Source organism: Fringilla coelebs (genome assembly GCF_963513975.1).
Source record: "Fringilla coelebs genome assembly, chromosome: 6".
NCBI lineage: Eukaryota > Metazoa > Chordata > Aves > Passeriformes > Fringillidae > Fringilla > Fringilla coelebs.
Window position 1 is genome coordinate 9737340 of NC_140034.1, and position 20158 is coordinate 9757497.

Below are 20158 nucleotides of genomic sequence, written 5' to 3' on the forward strand. Positions count from 1 at the left end.
ACAATGCAATGTGGCATTTAACACAGCATACCAGAGACCATCCTCCCTCTTCTGAATACTAAAATCACATACACAGCAAAAAGCACTTGTAACAATAGATGTATCTTTTATTCACAGATAAAAACCGAAGCAAGCTGTTATAATACATATTTATACAAAGGATTTGAAAAAACCATAAAAAGGAAGATGATTAGAAAATATGATTCATTATGAAATGTGGTATTACATACACTATTAAACCTTTTCAAAAGTATTTGTTTGGCAACAATTTATCAATAGTTTCCACACTTAAGTGGCCTCCTTCAAAAAAGCACAAATCTCATGCAGCATGTATAAACTTGATCCTGAGGGTTTGCCTTCCTTAGAAAAACTGTAAAAAGATATACTATTTGTCTTAAAAGTTCAAAATGCAAATGCTATATATATAGTCAAAACGATATAAAAATATGGACCTAACTTAACATTTACAAAAACTTTTTGCTCCTTTTTTTTTTTTTGCTTGTTTTATGGTTTTGGTAATAAACATAATTCTCAATTCCTGCAGTCAGAGAGGAAAAAAGAAAACCAAAACAAACCACAGTGCCCTTTGTAGACTTCCTCAAGTTAAATTTACGACTCCAAAAAAGACCAGGTCTGTGAAAAGTGAGGTTAGTAACCAAGGAAGTAGGTAAGCAGTTAATATATATCTATATATGTATATATAAAATGGAAAACAAACATTTATTTTGATCTGGAAAAGTAATAATACAAAACCTGAAGGTAAAACAATCATTTCAAAATGCCATAATACTCCTTCTCAATAGATAAATGTTCATAAAAATATCTTGAACCCTAACCAAGAAAACAATTATAATACAATTTTAATTCTGCTACATAAAACAGCTTTTCTATGAAACAAGAAGGCAAGTTCAGGTATGAAAACATAATTTACTTATTGCTTTTGCTACAATGTTGTTTGTTTTTACATATAGTCATAAATACACTATACAGTATAAAATATTTCGTAGGAATACATTTTGTGGTCTGCTTAGGTTTGCTGGCTTTAATTCTAGCACCAAATACAAAAATGAAAATCAAATGAACTTTAAAGGCACTTCCATTTCATGTTTGTTTGTTTGTTAATTAAAATCGGGGTTTGTACTAAATTTCTTCACTTCCCTCTGGTAGAAGCAATACTTGTCCCTACTTTTACCTTTGTACAGCTCAGGTCACGTTGAGGCACCAAATGATTTATGAACATTCCCACTCCTCAGCTGTTTCTTTCACTTACAACATTCATCGTTGCTTTTTAGTCTTCACTCTTCCTCCTTCACTTCCCAGCTACTTTATCCATTTACTTCTTCATGTCCCAGCCTCACTTCCTTCAGTCCCTTGAGAAACCTCTCCTCAAACCTCCACCTCCCGCACTGCATCCTGCGCATCGCTAATCCCAATGTCGAAACACGTCACTATCATGATGTGTGACTTGCACAGATTAACACACTGCTCCAGCTCTTCTGTCACTTGTTCCAGTGCCTCCAGGTACTCCTGTGACTCCTTATCAAGATCAGGATCCACTTCAACTGTCAGACAAAAAAGTACTGAGTAAGAGAAACAGCTTATCATAAGACATTATTCTACCACAAAGCAGCCAACATGGTAAAATTTAGTTTCTCTTGAACTGAAGACTTTTTTCCCCTGCTTTGTTCAGCAGATACAAAACTCTATCTTGAGTTATGCACTCTATCTTCTGTTATGCACAACACTCAGTCTGGGAATAAATCTCATGCCTCAATTTCCCAGCTATAACATGGAAAGATTTTTTTCCTTCTTTGGAAAGAAGAGTAATAAAAGAATAATAAAAATTACATTTAATATTAACAGCACCATTTTAATGTTCTCTTCTGGTTTGTTTGGATGTTTTTTTTGTTCAAATAGCATATTACAGAAACACAGATTGAGTCACAGAGTATTTTAGGACTCAATTCAGCAAAACATCTTAGCAAGTGATTAAGTTTTTCAGTGGGACTGCTGACATGCTGAAAATCTGTTAGAGGCTGATCATACTCCTGTTTTTGCAAAACACTTACAGTCTTCTTTCCACTTATTTGGATCCATCATCAACCTGCACTTTGTCTCTTCCAACTCTTCCTTCAAAAATTCATGCTTTGCCTTTATTTCTCTGATTCGCTGCTGGCGCCTCTCCAGTATCTTCAGCTTGGTATGGAAATACATCAGACCCTTTTAAGACACAGAAAGACCATTCCATGAGTTTTCCTGTTGTGAGCGGGCCTATAACAGTCTGACAAAAACTGCTCCCTTCTCACTACTTGTAAGAGTGAGCAGGTGGGATGTTTTATTTGGTTGTGGGGTTGGTGGAGTTTTAATGGGTTTTTGGGGGGTCTTTTTATTTGAAGTTTACATTAATGGATTCTAATCTAGAGGAATTGCAAGCTACATCACTTGAGCATTTCTTGCACTTCTCTGAATTAGAAAACATCTCTCAATACGTTCTGAAATTACTACTGTTTGTAGATAATTCTTTTTTCCAGTAGTGAAAATGATAAACACAGCCTAATGATAATGTCAGAGTTATAGTTAATACGAAAACATGAATTCTTATTTTCTAAAAAGCATTCCTACCTTCTCAACATCCTGGAAAGGCTATTACAAAAGAAAGGGGAAAAAGGCATCAGTAGAACATAGAATTCTGGTCTCTAAAATAGAATTAGCTGAAGTGTTTTCCAATTACAAGTAAGTCAAACTCAGTATATCCCTGATTTAATAGAATCCTGTCATTTACATAAAGAGTTAATGACCCTATGGTTGAGGCAGATTGTAAGGTTCCACCAGCCAGGCTAGGATTATGAAGTCTTGTCATAATGTACTCATTGGTAAGTTCCATTTACACCATCAGTCATGTTAGACACAATTAATTTTAGACAGTAATCATTTTCATTTTCTGTGTTAAGGGTACCCCAACATATGAATTGTAAAATTAATAATTATAGTACTTTAATTGCGCTCAATTTCCTGAACACCATTCTGGCATTCAAGCAAGGACTTTGTCTGTATATTGTAATTTAAGTTGTCTACAGTTGTAAAATATGTGCTGACCTCAGTTTCCTCTTGTCTGTGTCGCTGTAATCGTTCCACATCATCAATCTCATAAACTTTAATTTCAAATGGCTCTTTCAAAGTGCCTGGCAAAGGTGGTAGATCAACCCATTGGCCAGTGACACTGGGTTTTCTTCCTAAGGAGGCAGCATCTGGCAGTGGTGCAGGAATCAGTCTGCGACGCTGGAGACCTAAAACACAAAACCAAACATTCCTCAGGCTCTAAGAGACTAACACGCTGCAGAACACACTGCAATGAATTAAAGAAAGATCTAGGTTCTCAGTATACTTAGGAAGAAATGTTTTTCTTGATCTTTTCCTTTTAGTAAAATACCCTCAGGCTGCTAATTCAGTTACTGCCTTGACAAAGTAGGTTTCACTTGGTTCCCAGATGGGAGCAACAGCAGTTCCTCTCCCAAAGCAGATGTCTGAACATCAGTTCTTTATTCTCTCCTTGCAGAAATATTTTTCCTGGATTGATTTTTCTTTGGTGGACTACAATGGTATTCATTACCTTGCAAAGGCAGTGAGATAGTGAATAATCTAAAACTAACACTGATAATGACTTACTTATCTGGAAATCTTCTGCTCCCCCAGTTAAAGCCAAGCAAGGCTATCTAAGATCCCTGTCACTGCACCACATCTTTGCAAAGCTCAAACAGTTCCCTCCAGAACTACTGCTGCTATTTTAGGGTGCGAAATACCACCACTTTCCAGTGATTTTGTGGGATTGAGAGGCATTCAGAATGCATTAACCAAGCTGCAACTTGAGCACCTCTAATGTTGAGACATTTCACACCTTTGCACCAGCGCCCAGAAGCTCAGTGCATAACAAAACTCACCAGTTCTGGGAGCCTTCAATAGAATGCTCACAGATTTTCCAAGAAAATCATACTGCTCCATTATCCTTCTGCTAGGGTTCAAGTTTCATGAAGCAGAGACTGACATAGCCTTCAGAAATGCTGATGCTTTTGACTGCAAGAGTTGGCACTCTGGTGCCTAGCTTTTTTTTTTTTTTTTTTTTTTGTGATTATTCTCTTACTATTCTTTAAAAATCTGACCTTTACAGTACATGGCTCAAGCATGAGTACATGCATAGAGCTGGTCAGGCAACCTTAACAAGCCTGCAGCCCAATCCTTAAAAGGAGGGCTGAAGGCGACCAGAAACAAGCTGAAATGACACAAGGTAGCAGTAAGTGTAAGCTGGCTTTAGGTGACAGGAGACAATAAATTTAGTAGTTAATTGCCTCTTTTTATTAAAAACTAACTTGGAGGTGAAGATTCTTCTTTCCTCTGCTCTTACGAAAGGGAGCACATCAAACAGACAAGGCAGCTCTGCTCAAAGGACAATGCTGCCAAAATAACTTCAGGGCTAACACCTCTACAGGAGATGTAAGCACAAGTCAAGGCTGTCAGATAAGCCCTGTCATGAACTATGAACTCCAACATTAAATGAAGACAAAAATCCCAGCAGGCACCCCCAAAGCAAAACACCTCCGCTGATACTCCAAAAGTTTACTGCTTTACATATTCTTAAGAAAAACATCTCTCATTCTTAATTGCATCCTTCCTGATTTCTAAGTAACAAGAACAAAACGGGAATGTTTTCAAAATGGAAAGACTTGATTCCACTTCGACAAAACCGTTCTCACATCCATTCAGCCTGAATCACCACTCCTGTCCTGTTGGACAAAGCCACACACTGTAACCCTGCCCCTGTAACTGCTGACAGGAGATCCCTCTGATGAGGGCACCAAACAAATGTGGTCAAACCCATGCAATATGCAAGCAAACTCCATCTCCTTCCACTGTACAAGCCAGGGTCAACATCATTTCTCCATTACAGGATAAGGAGACAGGTTTACAGTAACATACATAGGAGTAGGATGTGTCCTTAAATACAGAGACTCCAACATAGTGTGGTGTTACATAAGTCACTCCAAGAATATCTAACAATGTGCAAAGATTATAATTATTTTAGAACAATAATGGGTCTGAACCAAACATTTCTCGTAAGAAATATTTGATGCACTTCCTGGCAAACCACATTTCATGCATAAAACACATTATTTTCTCAAAGTCTACAGCACTCCAAAAAAGTAATACATAATTTACTGATATAGAGCAATTACAACTGGAAAAAGAAATAGTTTGTCATTTTTAAAGACCTTATAAGTATTTCCTGGGGCAAAAACAAATACAAATCCATCAGTGGGTAATGCCTTCTCAATATGTGTGCAACTTATACAGCTGTTAATATTGATTTGTGGGAAAGGTTTAAGAGGCAGATATGCTATGGAAAGAGAAGAGCAGCAAATATTATACTAAGTTTCCAAAATGATTTATCACTTGCTGAAGCAACGCCGTTTCCTTGACCAGAAAGCCCCATGAGATCAACTTCATTCATTTGGTTTTACTGCCAGAACTGAGCATTGTGGGTATCTACAGGGATTGCAGTAATTGACACTTTCCAACCAGAAGTTCAGACCCAGCACATTGCTGATAGTAGTTCCAACTATATTTCCAGCAGTCAGTATGCCCAGGTTGCTGAAGGAGGCTGCTAGTCATGATCTACATGGCACTGGTAAGATCATGACCACAGGAACTCAACCTAGATCTGAGAAATGAACACTGTAACACCACCACGAGCCAGATTTTGAAGCTGACTACAAAAACACTTGGACTGCAGCACTTACATGAGGACCAGCAGTGAGAGCAATAAGAAAAGGCACCAGAGGGAAAGAAAGGAGGCCTGGCCCCCATACGCCCACCTTAACTTGGTATGGTCAGACACAGTGAGCCAGAGTTGCCTCTTCCAAGCAACTTTCCCAGTCAGTTTCCTACTGTGTAGAGCATCCACACACACAGCCTAAAATTTCTTAATATAAATACTATTAGAGTGCAATACAATAGTTTTGTGATTAGCTAGTAGCATTAACCTAAGAGTCACTGCATCTTACACACACACCCTACTGCTCTAAGCCTTACCTTTGGGTAATCTAATGCACATTTAGCAATCCTCATTAATTCACAAACACTCTTCTCCCTTCCTAGCCTATTCCTTTGTTTCTAAATTACAGTCCTAGCCTGTCTCTCTGGCATTCCCTCACAGACACCTGGCAGCAGAACTCCTCCTCTCCTCACTGCCCTTCTCTCACCCGTTTTCCAGGATCACTCACTCAGTCCTCACAAAAACTCATAAGCGCTCAGCCAGCACCTCACTTACCCCAACCCACCCATAACACCCTCCTATTTGGGCCACCCTGGCCCTGGCCCTGCTGAGGGAGGAAGGAATGTCCCCCACCTGCCGCAGCCACCTGCTGCCTCCTCCCTCGCAGGGAGGCTGCCGGCACCCCGGGGCACCCACACCTCTCCTGCCCTCTCCACCGCAGCACCTGTGTCACACCTGCAGCTTTGAAGTAAAATAAATGACAAGTAGCTGCTGTCACAGCAATACACATGCACACACAAGCGCACGCAGTCAGCCCACCTCCCTGCTTTGAGCTCCCTCCAAGCCTCCTCTCCTCTCTGTCAGAGATGCCACGAAACTCCTCCATCCTCAGGATGCAGCGCAGCACCAGGGAACACCTGGCACCAGCAAACACCTTCATGTCTCACCTGTTGATCGTTTCTTGGGGGATTTAAGGCTCCTCATCCGGCCGGGGGAGGACATCCCGCTCTCGCTCATGGAGTCGTGTGCCGAGGAGGCACTGCCGGTGGCCTCGCTGTCGCGGATCATGCTCTCATAGCCGCTGCTGCCCCCGCTGTGGTAGAAGAGAGCCGTCCTCCCCATGGCCGGCGGCAGCTCCCCGCTCAGCACGCTGCTGTTGTCGCTGCCGTGCCCGCTGCTGTAGCGCTGCGGCCGCCGCGGCGCCGTGATCTTGCTGTAGGGGGACGGCAGCACCGGCATCTGCGACTTCTCGTCGCTGAGGTTGATGCCGCTGTCATTGCCACTGTCAGAGTCGGTGGAGCCTCGGAAGTGTCCCGCCTTGGCAGAGCCGCCCGACACCAGCTCGTTGACGCGGCTGTTGGCGGCCCTCATGGCCTGCTTGGTGCCCATGATGGTCCCGCGGCCGGGCTTGCCGCTGACGGGCTGCACCGAACGGGGGGCGGCCTTCCCGCCGGGGGCCAGGCCAGAGCCCTTCCCTGCAGGCTGTGCCAGGGACTTCACAGAGGAGCTGAGAGACTTTGACCCGCTGGCAGAGAGGCCCCGGTTTTTATTCCCATTGGCTTGCACCTTCTGGTTAGCTGCGGGTTTTGCCTGGTTGTTTTTACCAGGCGCAGGGGCGGGGAAGGGCAGTGGTAAACCCATACTGGAAGCAACGGGAGGGACCCCCAGCCTGGGGACAGAGCGCCCTGCACGGCTGCTGCCAGTGCTCCCGCTGTCCCTCACCATGCTTGCTTTGGATCCAACGGATGTCAGGCTGTCACACCTCTCCAGAGACATGTGGCTCCCGTATCGGTGCACAGTTTCACTCTTTGACGCCTTCACCTTTAAGCTGGACGTCATCTTGGGCAAAGAGTGGTCACCCTTCAAGTTCATTTTGCAGCTGGCACTTTCACTAAAGTAAGAGCCAGCTTTCAACCGCAAATCTGCTTCATCTTCAGCCTTTGGCGTGGCAGCTCTGGCAAAGTCCAGGCCAGAAGCTTTCCCCCCACCATTACCCAGACCAACGGGTTTCTGCTCCAGGCTCGATTTACGCACAGGAGGTGTTGGAGGTGTTGGCCCACCTGGTCTGGGCAACATGGTTGATTTCTGTGGTGTGTTCTTCTTCCCCAGGGACGATTTCAAGCTGCCAGTGGCCAGAGGAGCATCCGAATTCCCTCGGGTCACACACTCTGGCAAAGTACTGTTAGCGTGTGACACAGGCATCACTCCCAGTGTGGTGGCTCCTCTCTTCAGCTGTGGCATCTTCATTGCAATTTCTGACTTCTTGGCAGCTCCGCTGGAGGATTTGCAGGCCATTTCACAACCATCCACAACCCTCTGCGAACAGGCGAGCATAGTCTGTGACTTTGCTTGCCTGGATGCTGTGCCAAAACCCTGGGCAGCTTTTTCTGGCTGCTTCTCAGTACCAAACGTGGGAGGTTTTGGAGACAGCAGCGACTCTGCAGGTTTTGCTTCCAAGTGATAATCGGTGCGTAACAGCCAAGGATCTTCAAATATACCATGTGGATTCTGCAGCTCTTTATAGCTGAGGACAGTATTATTGTGGATTGGAGAAGAGGTAGTTTTTGTTTTCCTAGGAAGACTAGAATGTATTGTTTCTATCACAGGCGCATCACGAGAATTACTAAATTTGATTTTTACTGGCTGATCAGTGACACAAAAAGCACTTTTTATCTGAGATGCTTTGGTAGTTTCAGAGGTTTGAGGGCTCTTACTGGTGCCTGAGGAAAGCCTGCTGGAACTCAAGCTCTCACTCTCCAGCTCAGAGAAGCAAAATCCACTGTCATTCAGAGCACTTTTCAGGGGGACACATAAATGGGATGAGTCCAAGTTGAAGGGTTCCTCGGATTTATTACAGTTGTAAGATGACTGTGCGACGAAACTGTCACTAGACTGGGCTCCATCACTTTCAATTGTACAAATGCTGACTTCACTAAGCCACGAACTGATGGAGGAACGTCTGCTGCTGGTAAAGGGATCCTTAGCAAAGGGCACAACAATATCAATATTTACACCAGTAGAAGTCTCCTGTGAGGTATAAGCATCAAACTCATCATTTATGCTGCTGATAATACTGACCGGCCTCGAACCCGATGCAAGGGCCTGAAGGGAGCAGTCACTGTTAAAGCTAATGATACTGGAAGGTCTCCCATTATCCATAATTCCACTAATAGAGAGCTCTTCCACCACTGTGAAAACAAGCTCATCCTCTCCATTCAGCTCAACAGGCTGCTGCAAAGTCACTGTGGTGGTCAGTATATCCCGATCAAAACATTTCCCTCTGAATGCTGACCTGAAGCTGTGTACCTCTATCGCACCTGACTGACTCTGGGTGTTGCTACCAACAAGGAATGTGCTTCCTAAAGGGTTCTGCTCAGGTTTGTTTCCCATCTGTTTGCTCATTCCCACAGGAGGAGTCCGAACTGCATTGCTATTGTCCAGCTCCAAATTCTCAGCTTTGGAGCTTGGGGAGTGTTCTCTCTGCTGTGGAGGGGGAGGCGCTGGGCTTGGCAAGGGTCTCTTCACATACAAGGACTTGTCCTTAGTGACACATTCAGCCGTGGCCTTATTCTGCTCTGGATTCCTCAAAGGGCTACACCTTGAACTCTGCAGGGAATCAGTGATTGTATCTCTCTCCCCCTCTAGGATAGAGTCTATTATTTTGTTGTCAGCTCTGCTCTGCAGCTTGGAAAGCTCTGCTTTCAAGTGAGGTGTGCTATTTTCTTGACAGTTGCCATTGCCACCCCTTGGCGCAACAGCCTGGAAAGGAAGGTTATATCCTTTTTTGGGAGATGCAGTTTCTTGTGGAATCTGTTTCTTAAATCCTCCAGAAGGAGAGGATACTTTTTCCTTTATCAACTTAGACTGTGCGTTTTCTGTACTTCCAGGAACAGGACTACAATTGGACCCAACAGAGATTTCTCCACAAGCAAATTTCATGGGTTCCTCACTTCCATCTATGCACTCTAACCTTTCCTGCAGTTCAGCAAAAGTGTTGCATTTGAAATGGTCCTTGTCAGAACTCCTACTAATAGCAGAATTGTCTTTATTTCTCTTCTTATTTAGGGACGGGATAATGGGAACAAACTCTGGTGGACCTTCATTATCTGTCAATTCCCTGTCAGACAAAGCTGCACCGTTGGGACCAACATAGATGACAGTATCACAAGACTGTTCACTGCTGGAGGAATAATCAGGATCACTGGATATATTCAGGACAGGAAGGTCAGGGTCAAGGGCAACAGTGCGTGGGTGGAATGGTCGCAAATGGGGCGGTCTCCGGACATGTCCTTCTTCACACGAACTCTCTCCTCCAGATGAGCTGGATGCATACTGCAAATGACAAGTAACAGTAAATTTATTAGTAGCAATTGATAAATAAGCATATACATGTACAGAAATTGATTAAAAGGTCAGGTTGCAATATAATCTGTGCTTTGTGTATACTATCATAACTACATCTAGTGGGCAAATATTAGAGGGAAGGGTAAATTAAAATAACATGATACATAGATTTTACTGTATTGGTAATAATATAACAATCACACCTTTTCAGATAATTTCCATTAAATATTATGAATTATCTTTCTCCTCAATTGTTTTCTGTTCCTCTTCTATTGCTTGTTAATTAATACTGATAAAAGCTTTTGAGATAGTTCCACATGTAAGCAAAGAAAGAATACGTGTTTGAAACAAAAAGAAGAGAATTTCAGGATTAAGGATTGGGGGCAGGATGATGGCTCAGTGCCAAGTCATTTGTCAGCTCCTCTCCTGAGATTTTATGCATTTTGTATTATTTCCTACCATCGAGAAATCCCATGTTCCCCTACTGAGAGGTTAGGAAAACTCATTTTCAAATGAATTAATTTCTCCTTGTTTGTGAACCAACCTTGGATTTCTTCTTTCTCATGCGGTGGATTCGCGATGCGAGCTGGACAGTTGTGAGAGTCTCTGCATAATTGGCTGGGGAGTCAGAAATGTGTGCAATCATAGTAGTCCTGCAGTTGATATTCCCAAGTGATTCCCTCAACAACATTGTCAACTTGTTGTCCCTGTGCAAAAAAAATGAAAACACGAGGATTATTTAAAGAAATCAACACCTTTTTTTTGCAGAATTTTACACCACAAGCTGTGCTTTCACTCTCATGCACTCATGGTACATGTAGATAAGAAATATGCTCCTGTTATTGACCACACTTAAAATGTGTCTAAATGTACATATACAAAGGTACCAATATTTTAATTTATCTGCCTTTGTATTTACAGTATGGTAAGTCATTTTGTTGCTTAGAAAATTGTAAACCAATTGACTGATAACTAGTTTTCTCAGGTTTAGGTCATAGTACCCAAAGAGCTCATAAGTGCTGTATTTTTAGCTGAACAGACTTAGTACCTGGATAGTTACACTCTGTGAGCTCTATGCAAACACTTTTAACAATAAGAAATATAAGAAGTCAACAGAAATTGTAAGAAATCTCTAACCGGATATAACAATGTTAGATATCAGAAATAAAAGTGTCACCCCAACTAATCTACTTTCCATTCTGCCACCTGTGGTCTGCTCTGACATAGCAAAAGGGAAGCAGAACTTATCTCTGAAGGCTTTCCTGGTGATGTAAAGCCCCCACTGTGGACAGTAAAGCTGACAAGACAAGTGACATTTTGTCCTCCACTGGTCTCCAACACATCTTTCCCCATGGCTCCTTGGAGTAGGAAGCTCTCTGCTGCCTGAGCAGGTCCAGCCTGAGGGGAGCTCCTGTCATGTCTGGTCACTAAACCACAGTAGGTGACCAAGTTGAGGATCTGCCCTTCCCTATTCTAACCCATCCATCCTCTACTCAATACACAAATCTAGCAAGTAGCCTGAGGAAAATATCTCTCTGCCTGATACAGAAAGAAAAAAAAAACCACCTGTTTGAGATGCATCACTAGATAAATATGTGAAATGACATGATTGATAATGCATTATAACTTGGTGCTGTTGTTAAGACAAGCAGCAATTAAATTTAAGGACTGAAGGTCAAGTTCTGGTAAGGGTGCTTACAATGTGGCTGTTGTCTTTAAGCTGGGCTCCCCACAGGTGTGTTTGACACAAAATTGTTGTCACAGACACTCCACAAAGGAACACACCGAAACATTCACTTCTGCTAAACTAATGTGCAACATGGTGGTCTTTTTTTGTTTTTAATTAAAAAGATGTATCATTCAAAAAGACACACAGAAATAACAACCTTTGGTGACCATACTTGATCAGTACTCAATTATTTTCCAAAATTTCAGTACAATTTTACAATTTCAAAAAGAAGATAAAATCCTATGAAATTTGGTTTCAATTATTCACTAAGTCCAGCTGGCTGAGATCAGCCAGAAATTCCAAATCCAGGAAACAAAGAGAGAGAAGGAAAGAAAACATCTTAGACATTTTCCCCTCACTTTTTTCAACAGTCAAACCCTCCCCAACACTTCACCCAAATTCAGTATACCAATATACCATTTTTGACCATCTAACTAAGAATTTCACGTTACCTGAACATTTGAAAACCTGTGTGTAAGTTAATATGGACAAGCAGACAAAAGATCAGCACCAACGCATCTGTAGGAGTGGCGTTAAGACAGACCCCTCTCTGACAGCATTTCCTTCAACTTCACATTAGGTGAACAGTAAATTGTTGATGCAATCCATTTCTCAGGTAACACCAGCCAAAAATTTAAGATAATGCAGACTTAGATTCCACTTACTTATATGGCACATGCTTAGCACCATTAATTAAGGCCAAAATTACATTGCCCAGGGCAGAGAGAGACAGACACAGAGAGCCTCCTCCATCTCGGCTCTTGCTCAGGACTTTTTCACAGCTCCCCAGATCAATGAGATGCAAACGACTGCGTCCTCCAGACACTAAAACAAAAAGGGGAAAAACAGTTGTACATCACGTTCTGGCATGGAATCAAGCCAAACCTGGTATTCAAAATGCATTCAAATGAGGAGAGTAATGAATACAGCATGGGATAATGGCTAAATTAATATTTAATTGTAAGGAAACCAGATATTAGTCACAGCTACAAAAGTTAAAGGTGACTCAACTGGCTTGAGAGTTCATTTTTTTCAAGTTAATTGCAAATTATTATTAAAACTAATGCAAGACCACAACATTTAAAAATAAACAATAAGGTAAGAACATTCATACTTCCTCCTTTGCCACTTTTCTCCATGCGATACTGATATATGTGAAGAGTAAAGAGCATGTGTGAATTCCTCCTATCTTCCTCCTCACATTCAGGCTTGCTGGTGCTTCTGGCAGCAATTGCAGCATCAAGGAAAAAGGCAGCTTTCTCTGCTGTTGGGGCCCTTAGCTCACTTTGGTTTTGAAGCTTGAATATAAACAAGAAAATGACTAATTAGCACAGGGGCATTTTTTTATTATTTTTTGCTGAACATGCTAAATCTCCAGAGCACTAAGAGAAACAAAAATGTACACCATGGGAGATGAGCTTATAAATTAAAAGCAATAAATTTTTTTTACTGGCTTAAAAGTTGTCATAATTGTTGTCAGATAAAAGGAAATAAAAGTAGAAGAAAGTCAGGCTCGGAAAAATCTATGTTGTGCTATTCATTATACCTGGGTTCCACATATTGGATCTTCTCTCAGATAAACCCCAGGAGACTGACCATCCTGAAGGCTGCCAGTGGCTACTTCAGCTAACAAATCCTTAAGGTTTTCATCTTTGCCACTGATCTCTACAGCAGATACTCTAATAGAGAAACGAGTTCCAGTTTTTTCTTTACGTTCATTGATCAATTTGAAGAGCCAAGAAATTGCACAGGGGATGATACCAAGGCTTTGTGTGGAGTTATCTTTCCCAATCATGGTAAAAGATTTTCCTAGAATGAAAAGACAAACATAAACACAATTAACCTTTCTTGTACAAGGCAGTATGTCTTCATATTTCCACCTGATATCATCATGGTACATTACATGTAATGCACAGATAAGGGAAAGAAAAGATGAAAAAATTCAAAGTATTTAATTAATAATCCATTACTATTTATTCAATTAGGTTTGCACGTTTTGTAAGCCAGACGCACAGTAAGTTAATGTTAAAAACATCTCTGATCTTTTGATTTTCATCACAATGCAACTACATAAACTTGCTCTTGAATAAGCTAATCTGATGCTACATTTTACCTTTTCAAATTAAAACTTACAATCACAGTGTAGAAATAAACCGTGATAAGTTTGCAAAGCTAATTAAAAAGAAATTCTAATCTATTCATATACTCCAGGTTTATTGTTCCAGGAGCTGACAGCATGTAATTACCAGACTGACATAGTAATTAACTGTAACGAATTTGGGAGCTCACCAAGCTTGACATGACCAAAGCAAAATATGCAACCATCTGCACCATTCACAACAGACTGGATTACTTCTGCTACTGTTCCAGAGCATACCTCAGCCTGAAAGAAAAATTGGAGACAAATAAGTAAAAGAGCATATACTGCTGTGGATTTTACTGTTCTTCTGTAATGAAATGAATGACTCAATATTTTTGAGGTGCAATATTCTCCCCATTTTTATGGCATCAGTCCTATTATTTTAGTAACTATGCTATCTTAGAAAATAATAAAATATGCTACTACAGCCTAAAATAGTTTTCAATTCTATTAAACCTATTCCCTTGGAATATTGATTCTATGACTAATGTAGCAAACTGAATGCTATCCAACCAGGCTTCCTGCTGGTATAACAGCTTAGCCAAGGCTATTCAGTAATAGTAGTGACTCCGCTGAAATTAAGCTACTCAGGAGTGCTCAGAGGAATTAAAAAGACATCCATACTGGAGAAAATGCATTAAGATCCCTGAATAAGATTTCATAGTATCACATTTTCCTCTTCCAGTGGAAACATCATCATCAATAAAGAAAACTTGCTAAAATACTTGATAGTGCTAAAACCAGTTTATCCACGTCAGGGAAGGTTTCAAATACACAATAAGATGATCTATTAAGTACAGCAACAAGAGGCAGGGGAGGGGGCTGCTGTAAATATGTAACTACAGTGAAATGATAAGGCTCTGTTTGCAGGTGCGTGGTAGCAAGCTTGCCTACAGCAAGAACGCCTCCACAGAAGGGGCTGCAGTGGCCAACGTCACCCAAAAACGTCACAACAGGCCACCCAACAGGCCTGCCTCAAGGAACTGAAAAGCCATCCCAAACCAGGGGTCAACAGCCCAAAGGACTGGTGCCAAAACCAGCAGATATGCAGGTTGTGACCAGCCACCTTGCAGCAGGGCTGGCAGCACAAGTAAGAAAACCTCACTTTCAGTTCTGGATTCATGTTGAGATCACTATTGCATACTTCTGCACAAAGACCCTGCTTGAACTTATGCAGGATCTAAAAACAGCTTTCAGATGTGGCCACCTGTGCTTAGGGCCCTGATGTGTGGGGGAAGTTATTCCCCATCTTTAGTGCTTGTCTAGAATACAGACTCAATAGATATTTTCTCATTTACAGTCTGGGACCCAAAAAATTTAAAAAAACTCTAGGAGAAGATCTGAGAAGGGGATTACGAACTAAATAAACCTTGCCATATTTTGTCAACATTAATAGACTATTTTCTCCTTTCACTATATTTTTCACCCTAATTTTTTTCCAGCAGTTCAGACTTGGTGTAATTCTTCAAATGCTGTTGAATTAGTTCTTTTTAAAGCTGTTCCAGGATTTTATTTTCTGAACCAAAGATTTTTCACAGAAGGACTTATCAGATGTCCATGAGTGCAACCTCACTGAATATACAGCAGACCCCAATCCTCTCAAAGACCAGCCATCCTGTCTGTGTAGCAGATTTCAGGTCTGAGGCTACTGCTGAATAAATGCTCCCTTTTGCAGGCCAAAACAAAGACATGCCCCATTATCAGCACAACCAACAACATAAAATAATCAACCAAAACCACAGTATAAATAAACTGGAAAAGGTGCAGATAATATTAAAGCTCCTTGTTCCAGTATAACAATCCCAAGGGGTTAGCTTTATCTTTCCTCCTAACAGCACTTAGTTTAAATTAATCACATGTTAATTTCCCATTGAAAGCTGTGGGGAAGAACTTTATTTCAGTCCCATCAAATGGGTTAAAACCTAGCTGGATGGAAAGTGGAATTCAAGCTGTCTGTGTCCCTTTCTCTAACAAGAGAATACACAAGAAAGTAATTTCATCAGCAAATCTATCTCCCCTGCTATTATTTCTTAATTTTACATCTCAATTAAACAGAAGATATAAGAATTTACTCACTTGTCCATTAATTACCATGTTTTTCCCAGGCATTAAGGCAACTCATTCAAATAAAATTCCCCAGAAACAGAAGGAACTCTTCAGGCAATCAAATGCACAGGCCAGGAAAGGACTCAAAAGGTTTACATGAGGGACTCCAGTACCTGTGAAGCGTCCTGGGGGAAAACTGCATCAAAGGCAAACATCTTTGGGACAGCAACAACACCTCTTCTGTGACCTGCATTGGAAGGCCCGGTCGCTGCTGGATCATAAAATGTGATTTGCTTTTTTCGTGGGTCTACCTTTAGGAAGGACATGGATTCGGACGTTTCGTTTGTCCCTTGAGAGGAACAAATCCTTACCATCACTTTCACCTGCAAGGATTCAGAAGAAAGCAACAACTTGAGTTCTCAGCTACAGATAAACATATGCAAAGCATCCCTCCCAACCCCACTGCCCTTCCCATGATGTGTTTGCTTGTCACGTTTAGGTGTGTCAGAACAATCGCGGGACAAAAACAGAGCCAGATTTTCCAGCCTGGGGTCTTCACTGAACTAATTAGGTTTCACAGGTGCACTTTGTCTCTTCAGTTGACGCTGTTCCAGTTTTACCAATTCAATTTATAAATGTCTGATCTGCAAGCATGATCCACTCTAGGTGTAACACAATGCCAAAGAAAAGAAAACTCTATTCTCCTGCCTTTCAAGTACTCAATGTGACCGAAGGGACACTTTGAAAACCAGTCTGAATAACACAAGGCTCAGACAGCTACTGCATTTGAAATAAGTCTAGAAACTTTCAATTTTTTATTCATATTATTCTAATAAAAAGGTGTCTCTTTTACAACTGTCCCAGGCAGTTGCCTTTATGCTGTCATTGCTAGGTTCTCCTGTGCTTAGCTGCAGATTTAATAGGGGGAAAAAAGAATGGAAAAGAAATCAAACTACATACTACTAAAAGGTCAAAAAGCTTGAAAAGAAACCTCTCACAAAGGTACACTTTTATTGCAGCACTACAAATTATGATATCCTACACAGAGGTTTTTAAGACAGTATCTTTAGAAAGCTCCAACATGTTGGCTGCGATTTCCAAAGCACCTTAAGAGAGCCAAGTGACTGGGTCTCAGGAAAATTCAGCAACAGCTGCACACCTTCTTCTTTTAAGCTTCCTGGAAATCATACTCCTGCTTTAAAAACCTGTGAAATACTGCCTCACACCCACTTACAACCATCTAGCCTTATGAAATACTCCCATGTCAGAACCAGGATGTTTTATACAACTTGCACTGAAGTAAATTACTATTACAGGTGCAACTTCAACTCTGAACTGCCCCACAGATTAGACTTCAGAGAAAAGCAATGTTCAGTGAGAATTGCTTTTTCCATGGTGTATGAAACGTTTCAGTAACAAGCTGAACAACAGTACAATCTCCTTATTCAACAAGCAACTCTCACAGCACCGGAGTTAACCAGGTGGAGGCTGCAATATACCACAGCTGGAACAATTTACATATGCACTGTCCACAGCACCCATCAGCACCTTCATCTTCTGCAACAGAACACCCACTCCTGTTAAAGCACATGGGTTAGTGGTGGGCCTGGCAGTGCTGGGTTAACAGCTAGACTTGATCTTGAAGATCCTTTCCAACCTAGACAATTCTGTGGTTCTATGAGTCAGGCTCACTTTTAGCCCTCAACTGGATATTGCATGTAGAAGCTGGGTTTAAAAGCACTTGTCTCTGATAAAGAATGATTCTTCATTTCAGTAAGATTTTTGCTAAATGTAACCTTAAATGTGCCAGAATAATTTGACTCCTACTTACTTTGTTTCAAGAGCATTACACCATTAAAATGGTGTGCACTTACTCCATGAACACATTCTTTGTGTCTTTACCAAAAAAATGGACTTTGCAGTCAGCACTTCCCCTTCACTTCTGTGTCCATACAGATACTGGCAAAGGAAGAACCAAGCTGAAAATCTACTTCAGCAAAGCACAGCATGTGAAATGCAGGCAACAAGCGGAGACCAGAGCAGGCTGAGCCACCCTCAGGGACTGAGGGACACTCGTACCAGACAAGATGAAAAGGTGACAGCAGACACATCTGCACCCAGTGTGTGCAGTGAAATGCAGTGGCCAAGCCAGGATGATCCACAGCAGATGTGGGAGCAGCAGGAAGCACCATGCTGAACTGTCCCTGCCTTTACCAGCTGGGGAGGGCAGGTAATTTAACTATTAAAGTTCTCAACTGCCCCATTCTTCCATCTCCTTCTCTCTGCGGGGGACTAAGCTGCACACAGGCATCCCTACACAATTCCTCAAGCACCCTCAAAGGAAATATTTTCCACAAAGCAGCTCTAAAAGCTTTTCCCCAACACTTCTTCCAAACAAAGAGGTTAAGAAACAACCACCTCTTCCCATAAACACTGCAGGAAGCTCCATCAAACATAGCAGCAAATTCTTCTACCTATTGACTAAGCTGTCCCCTGATTCAACACTTTCTTTTCTTTTGCCTTTCACAGTAATACAAATATGAAAATACAGTCCCAGAAAACAAGCAAACCTTAGAATAAATGAAACAGCTGCCTCAAAAGCAAAGTGCATCAGAGGTGACACACTCAAGGCTGTTTCCCCATAAAAGCTGCATGAAGCCAGCTTTGTGTATTAGCCTGCTAGCTCAACCTTGACATGTTACCAAGGTGCTCATAAAAAATAACCTCCCTCAGGGAAAAAAAAAAAATTAAACAAACCCTAAATATATAAATATATGTAAGTATAAATGCCCACTTCAGGGTCACTTGATTAAAATGAATTTTAAAATATATGCTGTTTTCAAAGCACTTATCTAAACAGTCCTTTCTGTTCTCTCTTCCATCTATTATTAGATTATAGCAGCTAGAGCTTGGATAAGAGGAAAATTGCCTTGCTCCTGACCTAAACAGAAAGTTACCTCCATTAGAGTATTGCTCCACCTAAATACAGTGATGGCTTCACCCACAGAAAATCCTTGTGTGACAAATTAGCTTTTTAAGACCAACTCTGTGAATCAGAAAGATACTAAAATAGCTTCCCATAATGGATCAGATCCCAAACTTAAGAGGACTCAAGGGTCATCTTCATGTTTACAATGGAAGTGAACTTTCAAGACAAATGTGAGGGGGGAGAGAAAAGCAGCTTGAGGAACTTCCCCTTTTATGTTTTGTGTATAAAAGCTGGTTTGCAGAGTAGAAAAACAGATTTCACATTTCGTTTCCCTACCCACTAAATATATCTGTATGTGATATTTATCAGTAATTGCAGAGTTATAATGTGCCACACTCATTCATGATGCTGAGCCAGGCTCATTTCACTCAGAAATAAAGCAGAAATGCTCATGGAAGTGCCATCAAGCACAAAGATTACTCAAACATATCCCTTCACAAGAGCAAAACCAGAGCAGGCAGATCCTGGGTGCATGCACATGCTTCTCTGTGTATAAAGGAAAGGTTTGATGTAATACTCTTTATTCTTCTCACACTTCCTGCATGCCTGTGGTTGAGGACCAATCTTAAGTGACAGGTTTATATTCCCAGCTCCGAAGTTCATCCCAGTATTCTTCTGGAGTTAATACTGCAGGAAAACAGTACAGTGTGAGTACTACAGAGCCAGCATGGCTCTTGCCTTGAGGAGCAATTTAACTGCAGCTTCTCCTGGGTCTCTTTATCTACTTCTCATACAAAAGGCATGCTCACCTGTAGAGACAGCAATGTGTGGTGCAGGAAATCATCCAGAAACAAGGGCTTGCAGGGAGGGGAGGATTCAGGATAACACAGGGCCTATAAACTGGAAAGTAACTTTGGCCCATAACTAGGGAGCAAATCAGCAATGACTGCACTCTAATGCTTTTATTCGCTTGTGAAAATGAATTACTAGAATTGAATGCAATTAATTTCAGATCACACTTTTTGTGGGCAATTATTTGACAATATGTCCATATGTTTCTGGGGTCAACTCCAACTGCAGTGGTACCAGCTACTGCTTACATTTGTACAAAGCAAGGAAACACAAGAAAAGGAATTTAGAGGAGAATAAATCAAGAAATGGAAGAACAACACAGGTTTAAAGGAAAAAGAACAGGTCAGGGGG

At 41.4% G+C, this 20158-nt stretch overlaps 1 protein-coding gene across 1 annotated transcript in view; it reads right to left on the minus strand.

The window, feature by feature from the left end:
• Positions 1-232: 232 nt before the first annotated feature.
• The window catches only part of KIF26A (kinesin family member 26A), a 95667-nt gene continuing 75741 nt past the window's right edge, over positions 233-20158 (minus strand). The window contains exons 6-16 of the mRNA XM_084207462.1: positions 16200-16409; positions 14130-14223; positions 13387-13649; positions 12955-13138; positions 12506-12665; positions 10656-10818; positions 6715-10099; positions 3097-3287; positions 2623-2643; positions 2070-2220; positions 233-1562 (exon numbers count right to left, since the gene is read on the minus strand). Of these exons, the coding sequence (XP_084063588.1) occupies positions 1387-1562; positions 2070-2220; positions 2623-2643; positions 3097-3287; positions 6715-10099; positions 10656-10818; positions 12506-12665; positions 12955-13138; positions 13387-13649; positions 14130-14223; positions 16200-16409 (4998 nt within the window). The 3' untranslated portion in view covers positions 233-1386. The remainder of the gene's footprint in view (positions 1563-2069; positions 2221-2622; positions 2644-3096; positions 3288-6714; positions 10100-10655; positions 10819-12505; positions 12666-12954; positions 13139-13386; positions 13650-14129; positions 14224-16199; positions 16410-20158) is intronic.